Genomic DNA, 9,727 nt, shown 5'->3' on the forward strand with positions numbered 1-9,727 from the left:
TAATCGTACCCTATATATATACCTTTAAAGTTTTTGTCTCTACATCAAGACCGATCGAGAAGAGTAGACAAAAAGCGCAAGAACATCTGTTTGGATATTTGAAAACTTTGGTAGAAGGATGACTTTTTCCGATCTTCCAGGGGATTTAGCAGAGGATATATGCTCTAGGGTTCCAATGAAATCTCTAAGTGCAATGCGATCCACTTGCAAAACGTTATACGATTTATCCAAAAACCATATGTTAGGTAAAGCAGCAAGTAAGCAAGAGTTTCGAGGGTTCATTATAAAGGATTTTAAGGTATGTTTTATGACGTTCGATCTCCAAGGAATCCGCGATGAATATAGTGGCTACGTTTATCCATCTATGAAGGAAATAAGTATACTTGGTAAAGTCGAGCCAAGGAGAGTCTTTCACTGTGACGGCTTATTATTATGTGATACCGAGCACGAGTCTAAGGCTTCTAAGCTCGTGGTATGGAACCCGTATCTAGGGCAAACTTGGCGCATCCAGGACGGTGACCGTTTGTTCAAGTTAGATTTGTATGCTCTCGGATACGACAAGAACCGTAACCACAAAATCTTGAGGTTTTCCGATTACTACAGTAGGATAAAACCAAGTATTCCTAGCCAAATCTACGAGTTTAGTTCTAATTCTTGGAGAGATCTTTCTGTCACTCCCGACGAGCATGCATGGTTTCTTAGAGGCTTCGTGTCTTTGAAAGGAAATACTTATTTTTTGGCTCACAAGGGTGAACGTTTTTTACTCTGTTTTGACTTTACAACAGAGAGATTTGGACCGCGTCTTTATCTGCCCTCTAGCTCTTTTTATGTAGAGCGTGTGACTCTATCTTGTGTCAGAGAGGAGCAGGTGGCTGTGTTATACCAGAGGTGTGAGATTGATGAGTGGCATCCGATGATTGAGATTTGGGTTACGAATAAGATTGATCCCAGTGCGGTATCATGGAGCAAGTTTTTGAACGTTAATATCACAGCTGATCTTACTGGTTTTCCGGTTCGGTTTCAAGCTGGAAGCTTTTTCATCGACGAGGAGGAGAAGGTCGCTGTGGTTTTTGATCTTAACGCGTATAAACGGTACAAGAGAAGTAATTACCAAACAGCTCACATCATTGGAGAAGATGGATATATTCAATCTGTGATTGGAGATTCTCCCGATCGCGAAGATTGTTACCCAATTGTCTTCTCTTCTTATGTTCCAAGTTTAGTGCAACTTCAAATCAACTGCAAAAGGAAAGCAAGATGTTATTAATTACTTCCATTTACAAATACTTGATGTGTTGTTTCTTTCAACCACTAACTTTCATGTCCTCTTGAAATAACCTGTTATTATGTTTCTTCTCTTTTGGTTTTGTGTTAAGTATTATGTAATTTAACTTGTGTTTTGCTACTGATCATCTTATAAAGAATTCGGCTTTTGCTATTGTCACTAGTAGACTAGTTCAATAGCCAACTAATCATCTTATTTTCATTGCACGGGAAAGAAAAGTCCGTCTCAGCTGATCATGTTAGTCGTTCGCTATTTAGTTTGTTGTTCTTCCATTGTGGGAGTAGAGAGATGAGTTTGTAAAAAGTTTCATTTGGTGTGTTTTGTTTATAAAAGAAGCTTAATGATATGATAGAATCTGAATCTTATGGCATTATAGAAGAAGTCTATCAGTTTTAGACTATGAAAGTTCCATAGACAACTTCAAAAACTATAATGGTCTTCCCCAAAGGGGTTAAGAGTTTTCCGTATGACTTTTATGCTGCATACTTCTTCATTGAGAGAAGATGGATATTTCAAATCTGTCAAAACTGGAGAAGCTCCAAATCTCCAGAAAACTGACAAATATGATGTTGTTTTGCTATCTAATTGCGTCTGTTACACATCCTCGCTGCTAGAGAAATCGCCAAAAAAGATACACAAGAATGCTATAAAGGCTACAACATGCATTACCACTTTCGGCGTAATTACTGCTGAACTTTCAGAACAGGAAACGCAATGACGTCTCTTATACTAGCGGAGTTTGTCAGCAGCATCACCAGCCTGTCAATTCCAAGCCCCTAAGAGAAACAAAGAAAAAATATAAGTACTTGAGCATAGAAGGTTAATCCAGTCATGTTATAGACTTCAGTGCGCTAACACTAAACTAATGTGATACTATTACTCTAATTGTATATAGAGGAAAGAAAATAGACATAAGTACCATTCCCGAAGCTGGAGGCATTCCGTATTCCAGGGCAGTGAGAAAGTCTTCGTCAAGGGTTACCTCATATGACTCCTCATCATCATCATCTTTCTTTGCGTTTGGTTCAGGAGATTCCGGTGCGGCCTCTGCTCTCTTTGCGTTATGCTGCCTTACTTGCTCTTCCAACCGCGTCCTCTACCATAAACAAATCAATAATCTTTTATGATCCAGTGTACACAAAGATAACTAAAAAAGCAGATCCTTCACTATGTAGACTAAAGGCACAATATTGCAGGAATGTGGAAGGCTTCATTATCGCATTACCTGGTCCACTGGATCAGTCAATTCAGAGAATGCATTTGCCATTTCACGGCCACAGATGAACAGCTCAAATCTTTCAGTCAAACTTGCGTTGCTGTTGCAGAAAAAAAAGCTATTTACACTTGGAAAATATATTATACCATAAGATGAATGATCTAGAAGACGATAACAGTATTGGGAGAAAAGGTAAAAATCGAGGTTTAAATGCCAGGAAACAGAGTTCTAGCAACAACTTTACCTGCGATGAGGCTTGGCCAAAGGAGATATTTCGATTGGGTAGTCCAAGACAAATGTGGGCTGCACAAGCTTTGGCTCTACAACAACTTCGAAAACCTGAAAACGCGAAATAATTTCAGCACATAAATCTCAGATTTTGATAGTAAGTGTCAACTGAAGAAGCTTCACCTCATTAAGAAGATGGCCTAGGGAAGAGCAACCTTTGATTCCAGATTTGTCCTTGGGCTCAAGCACGTCTTGGAGTGCCAGCAGAACTGTGTCTTTGGCATTTCCGATATCTTCCCCTAGCTCACTGAAATCGATTCCTGTAATCTCTTTAACGAGATTATGCATGGTTTCTCTCCTCCAAGGCCGCTCGAGGCAGATTTCTGTTCCCTGCACAGAGCAACCACAACTCAGCCTCTCAAAATTTCACAACCAACATAGAATTCAGATGAGTTTATCTCCACACACTAGCTGTGATGCCAGTGCATCTTCACCTGGTAATCAATTGTTAGCTTCCCATGAACTGCCATTGCACATTGAGTGACGATTAGTTCGGCCATGTCCATCATGCTTTGGTAGTCCGAATAAGCTTCATACATCTAGAGAAAGCTAAAAATGTTATGGATCAGGGAACCATGAAAGAGTATGGAAGCCCAAGTGATGCATATGATTGAGGAGAAGGCATATTTTGAACTACCTCGATGGTCGTGAATTCAGGATTGTGCCGTGTCGAAATGCCTTCGTTTCTAAATATACGACCAATTTCATACACTTTCTCAAACCCACCAACCTATGACCACAAAGAGAAATCTCTTCAGAGACAACATTTACCCTTCATACATATCTGAGGTACATGTAATTTTTATTTTCCAGCCAAAAGTGGTGAGGTAATACAAAAGAAAGATAAGAAGAACGACAGCAAACACTAAGAGATTTGAAAATAGAAGATGTTTCTCACCAGCATTCTCTTCAAGTGCAGCTCAGTTGCAATCCTCAGGTATAGATCCCTCCCAAGTGAGTTATGAAACGTTACAAAAGGTCTTGCTTCCGCTCCACCAGCTGCTCCCTAGTTTTCACAAGTTCATCAAACCGACTCCTATACAAGAATTCAGTATTAAGTGAACATTTGAGAATGAAGGTAGGAAACAAACCTGAAGAACTGGAGTTTCAACCTCCAAATATCCAAAAGACTCAACTGTCTTGCGTATCTCTGAAACGATCTACTACAACAAAATCGAAGAAGAGTATCATCAATTTGTAAAAAAAAAAAAACTCCAACAATCTTAAAATGAGAATCAACTGAAAAATCTATTGATACATCGTGAGGTAAACATTTTGTTTAGGGATCGTACACCAAAGAAACTAGATGCTCAATCGAGAGTTTGAATATTTTGATAACATACTTTTGCCCTTCTCCGGAACACATCAGCCACTTCAGGATTAGCAATCATATCAACATACCTAGTAAGAAACACAGTAAGCGGAACCCAAATAAAACTTATAGACTTTCATTTAAGAATCAGACCCACCAATTTTACTTAGATAGAAGACAGAGCTCACCGTTGGCGGTAACGTTTATCAATATCAGTTAGACCATGATATTTGTCTGGCAGTGGAAGGAGAGATTTGGTGAGAATTGAAAAAGAATTCACACATATAGAAAGCTCCCCTGTAAAGTTCAGAGACCAAACAGTTAGTAAACAAACCCAAAAAAACAATGCTTCTCTATCAAGATTAATCATCTTATTCGAAGGTTCTACCTTTCTCCGTCCTCTTCATTGAGCCACTAGCACCCAAAATATCACCAATATCGATAAGTGCCTTCAACTGTTCAAACTGATCATCCGAAAGCCTTTCCTTCTCACAGTAAAGCTGCAAAGACCAGGAGATGAAAATACAAGGGGAAATAAATTCTTGTTTCGATAAGGAAATGTTACAGCCAGCTTCTAATGAAATGGATACAAAGCCATCTAATGATCTAAACAATAGGAACATAAAAGGAGTGAATGAAACCTGAATAGTTCCAGAGTCATCTCTCAGAGTCAAGAACGCAAGTTTCCCAAACGCTCTACGAGCAACGACTCTGCCAGCTATAGAAACACGATCACTCTCATTGTCTGATTCTTCACCATTACCTAAATGCTTATATATCTCTTGAAGCTGATTTGCACTGTGAGTTTTTTCCCACTTATAAGCATAAGGCTCAAGACCTTGACCTCTCAGCTCTTCAACCTATGAACCAACAAAAAACAAACATTGATCAGAACCCAGTTCCTAGCTCAGATATTTGAATGAAAAATCACACCTTTTTAAGGCGAATGGAGCGGATAGCTTCACGATCAGAGGTGGAATTGGAAGAGGAAGCGGACCGACGGTTGCGACCGGATGGTTTAGAAGTTCCAGCAGTCGTGGCATTGGAAGAAGAAGAAGAAGCTGCGGAGGCACATCGGAGAGCCGGTGATAAGTGGTAGGATCTTCTTCCATATATTGTGGTGGCGAGACGCGTAGAGGAAGAAGATAGACGGAGTAACTGCTTCAATGGCGTCGCCGTTAGACTCCATACCTTAAGTGCCTCCATCTCTCTCTCTCTCTGTTTCTCGACTAGTGAGTGCTGCTTTGGATAGGGGAGAGAAGAAGAAAGGTTAACTGGATTGGGCTTTTGACTTTTGGACACTAAAACCCTAAGAAATTGTCAAAAAAAATTTGTTGGGCTTTTGATTTTCTTAAATTTACAAGTCGGCTCTTTATTATTAATTTTTTTTTTCTACAAGCTTTTTTTTTTTTTTTTTTACTCTGTTGAATACATAAACTATAGAATCTGAGGTATTTCCGTGCTTGTTGTAATCAATATTTTCTCTAAAAATTATAGTATTAAAAAGTCATTTTGTTTGAAATATTATTTATTTTCAATATTGCAATTGTTTTGTAAATTTATATATTGTTTTTAAATACTAATTATTTTAGAGTATTGAAATATTTTAATGTGTTTGATGTATATTACTATTTTATATTGTTTGTTTAGTGCATCATTATTTTTTGAAATATTTTAAAGTAGTAATTATTATATTGTAATTGTGAGCAATAAAACCACATAAATTTAGTTTTACCAATCTGCCAATGTGAAACATTAAACATATTTTTTCTTCACAGACTGATTAATACATCTTTGTTTTAAAAACTTTTAATCACAACACATGCAGAAAAAAAATCTATATATTTATTTATCATATGTATTATATGATAATTCAAAATAAAAGGTAAATGAAATAAAAGAAATATGATAGGAGAATCATAATTTAAAATCATAACACAATCTTCCAAATATAGTTATTAAAATAATTATTTGGATATAAAATCCTACTTTTAAAAGTTTGATTGGTTTATAAAATTTTAAAATTAATTAATAATTTTCGTCCATAATTAATAATTAATTCGAGAGAGAGATTTTTTTTTTGAAATTCATAATTATTTTAAAGATTTTATTAGTCTAATATTAAAATTATATTTTTAATTACCCTTGCTAAAAAATTAAACATTTGTCTTAGTACCAATGACATGACACCAACTGGGTGTCGGTCGACACCCCTCCACGACCGAACCCACACTTGACCAGAACTGAGAGCTTGCAGGATATTCTCTATGCTCCAAGTCAGAGTGTTGTTGCCAACCAGAAAACTTCACATTCTATACTTAGGTAAGGCCAAGGTTTGTATCTTCTTTACCCAAACCTCCTCTTATCATCAATAAGACCTTCAAAGATACAAAAACTGTTTTGCAGTTAACCAAGCCACGAGATTATCGTAGAGCGCTTGTTTCTTCTGTTGATGATTTTGCAGGCTATAAAAGAAGCAAACCCGTCCCTAAATCCCGTCATGGTCCTGTTCCTCACATCCTTGGCAGACCTCATGCACCTAAAGCTTATACACCACCTTGGATGAAGAGGACATTCTCTCGGAAGCATGTATTGTCATGTTCTGCTCCACCCGATGCTTGAGCTTTAACGCAGTCAAGCTAATGACTGAAAACAAGCGCTTAGTGGGAGGCAACCCACTTCTAGGTTTTTCTTTCCTTTTGAGTCATTTTCATTTTTGCATTGAGTCAGTTTTTGTTTGATTTTTGTTTGAAATTATGAATTGTCTATCTATCATGTTGCTTTTAACTTGTGTTTGAGTGCTTCTTAACAGAATAATCATCCAAGGATTGATCCATCAACACAACTATCTGCAACTAACAAGGAGTTTCGGCCAACAAACCACCATTCGTGATGAGTGTTGATCGACACTGAAATGGTATCGGTCGACACCAGCTGGTAAACCGAGAACAATTCATCTTTTTATAATAATTTTCAATACGTTTTTGTTTCTTTTTTCTTTCCTCTTACTTGATAACACTGGGGACAATGTTGTTTAAGTCTGGGGGAGGTTAGTTACTAACTACGTTTTTGTTTTTGACTTTCAGTTGTGTCAGTCAAAACCATAAAGTTTGAGTCAAATTTTTCAAAATTTTTCTTTTTGCCTTTGGGAATTATGATCTTGACTAATGATTTCTTTTGTTTGGCTAACACTCTAATGATTATTTGTTTATGCTTGATCTCAGAAATGAAGCTTAGAAAGACTATGAGCCTTATCAACAATCCTAAAAGCCTTTATTCAATCGATATCTGATTGATCTAACGTTGTCTCAACTTTTATCAAGATTTTAACCGGACTTAATCTCTTACTTTGGGGTTGGAAATCAGTGGACTAGACTTCTTCTTCGGGCCATACAAGACAGTGCAATTTTTCAAAGTATGTCTCCCCTCTCTCTTCCCTTCAGTACTTTAAAAAGAAAGATAAAAAAAAAGAAGAAAGAGAATAAAAGATGAGATGATTTTGATCAGTTTATAGAGGTAGATAAATTACATGTGACCTCATTATTCTACTCTTGAGTCAAATGATCACACAAAACTTGGAAGCGAGGGGTAAGTAAATTACCAATGACCCTGGTATTCGCTTACACCTTTGATTTAAAAAAAAAAAAAGAGAAAAAATCAATCCTTTGAAGTGAGAAAAGGGAGAGAAAAGGAGATGTATGAAAAATATCTTGGCTTGAAGGATGTATGAAGAATGTCTTGGCTTGAAGAGAGTCCTTATGCTACTGATTGATACACCAAGGTAGAACTCACTTGTACTTGCTTTAATTTATGTAATGAGATGACAATGGAGATTTCAGAGATTCCAAAGGATTGTGGGATTTGAGTAAGGAATGTTGATGCTTATCATGGTTAAGTATAAGAAGTAAGTTCTTGAGTTAGGTAAATGAAGAGTGCGAATAAGAATCATCATGCAATTGAGTGAGTTCCCAGTTTTCAAACCTCTTTCACAGGTCTAAGTTTATGTTTTGCTTGAGGGCAAGTAAAGGCTAAGTCTGGGGGAGTTGATATATCATGGTTTTTGTGGTTTTTATTCATGATATAAGGAGCCTTTTAGAGTCTTTTGATTTGTTTTCTAGGATGTTTTTGAGTCTTTGCAGGTTTTCTAAGACTTTGGCACAGAAGGAGCAAAGTGGAACAATTTGGATAATTTTGGAGCATAAATCTCGAAGAATCAATTCGGACTCGGATCAAAACAAGGGCATCGATCGACACCACTTAGGAGCATCGGTCGACACCCTCTTCAGCCGATGAAGAATCACAAATTTGGAAGTTTTACAAAGTTGCCCAAAGTTTTCCATATTTGCAACACAAGTCTCTGACGTGTTTTAGGACATATAAATAGTATTTTTAAGTTTTACAAACCCTTAAGTTTTATTCTAGCAAGTTTTATTTTCTGCAACCCTGTAAGATTTTGAGAACTTTTGGGAGAGAGATCTGAACTGCTTTGAGAGAAGAATTTCTGCACTCCTTCTTACTCTTTTTAATTTCAATTGCTTATTATTCAGAAAGATGTTTTGTTCTTCATTGAATATGTCTGAGTAGTTTGCTTGTTAGGTTCAGGGTTTTTCACAGGGATTTTATGATTTATTATATATGTTTATTTAGGATTCATTATCTTTCTAGATCTTCATCATAGGTTGTTCTTCATTATTAATCTTTGATTGGCCATCTAGAATTAATAACCTAGGAAATTAAATTGATATGAGAATATAATTGATTTTCCTGACAAAACCTTTTGATGAGCAGAATTACTTTTTACAAAGAGATTTGATTAGGTAATTTTGTGAACAATCTAAACTTGTTTTTAAAGCTGATTTATTACCTAGAATTTTGCAAAGAAATTTGGATTTTCTGGTTATAAATTTAGATAATATCTACAGTGATAGCTGATTTATTTTACAAAAGTGTTTAGAGTTCTAGATCTGTTCTTAATTGCTTGAATCATATTTAATTATTGAGTTAATATTTTGTAATTTCCTAAGAAATTCCTTAGACCTAGATTTTTGATCTTCTGAATTTACAAAACTTTTATTTAATATTTTGCATTGCTTTTCTTAATTTAAATCAATTTGTTTAGCTTAATTATAAAACTCTATAATCCATTGTGTAATCTAGAATCCTTGTGGAATTTGACCCATAAGTACTACATTGACCTCTTAATTTGAAAGAGTAGCTATAGGATTTAATTTGAGCTTATCACAAAGCCTTATAGAAGGGAAGCTAAAAACAAACAAACAAATATTTTCAAACCATACAAAGAAGGATAAACCCTTACAATAAGAACACAAACCAAAAGGCTAGAACCCTAGGAGACACACTAGACCTAAGAAAGCAAAAACACATCTTCTCCTGAAGCTCATGTGAAAGAGATTTATCATGAATGCCCACGGCTAACCCAAAGATAACATCTACCACCTTCTATCATGATAAGAGTTGATCTCTGGAGGACCCAAAGACTTCATAACCGAGCAAGCAAAACCCATTACAAGTTATAAGTTTATAAACCTTCTTCCGTAGACCGTATGTTCATTTCTGAATCTACTGATGGTGTTATATATAAATTACATTGCATGACATTTTCCAA

General features: G+C 36.1%; 1 protein-coding gene and 1 pseudogene across 3 annotated transcripts; one reads left to right on the plus strand and one right to left on the minus strand.

Moving 5' to 3' along the window:
* Positions 1-76: 76 nt before the first annotated feature.
* Positions 77-1,405, plus strand: LOC104767485 (F-box/kelch-repeat protein At3g13680 pseudogene; annotated as a pseudogene). Its single transcript, XR_015590937.1, has one exon. The product of XR_015590937.1 is annotated as an F-box/kelch-repeat protein At3g13680 pseudogene (transcript).
* Positions 1,406-1,631: 226 nt separating this feature from the next.
* LOC104765135 (lysine--tRNA ligase, chloroplastic/mitochondrial) lies at positions 1,632-5,410 on the minus strand. Of its 2 annotated transcripts, none has more exons than XR_015590938.1 (14): positions 5,035-5,385; positions 4,743-4,961; positions 4,490-4,601; positions 4,290-4,398; positions 4,133-4,190; positions 3,881-3,949; positions 3,688-3,795; positions 3,427-3,519; positions 3,224-3,338; positions 2,913-3,119; positions 2,746-2,840; positions 2,511-2,601; positions 2,205-2,381; positions 1,632-2,061 (listed from the first exon to the last, which is right to left on the minus strand). XR_015590938.1 is itself a non-coding variant. In XM_010488810.3 (14 exons), exons 1-14 carry the CDS (start codon positions 5,305-5,307, stop codon positions 1,969-1,971), a joined length of 1,809 nt encoding a protein of 602 aa, XP_010487112.1. In that variant the 5' UTR covers positions 5,308-5,410; the 3' UTR covers positions 1,632-1,968. The 2 variants fall into 2 exon arrangements, 1 of the variants encoding a protein (XP_010487112.1); XM_010488810.3 differs by having other exon boundaries at positions 3,224-3,328; positions 5,035-5,410.
* Between the last annotated feature and the right edge of the window lie 4,317 nt (positions 5,411-9,727).

Source organism: Camelina sativa, chromosome 19 (assembly GCF_030686135.1).
Source record: "Camelina sativa cultivar CO46 ecotype springtype chromosome 19, ASM3068613v1".
NCBI classification, from domain to species: domain Eukaryota; kingdom Viridiplantae; phylum Streptophyta; class Magnoliopsida; order Brassicales; family Brassicaceae; genus Camelina; species Camelina sativa.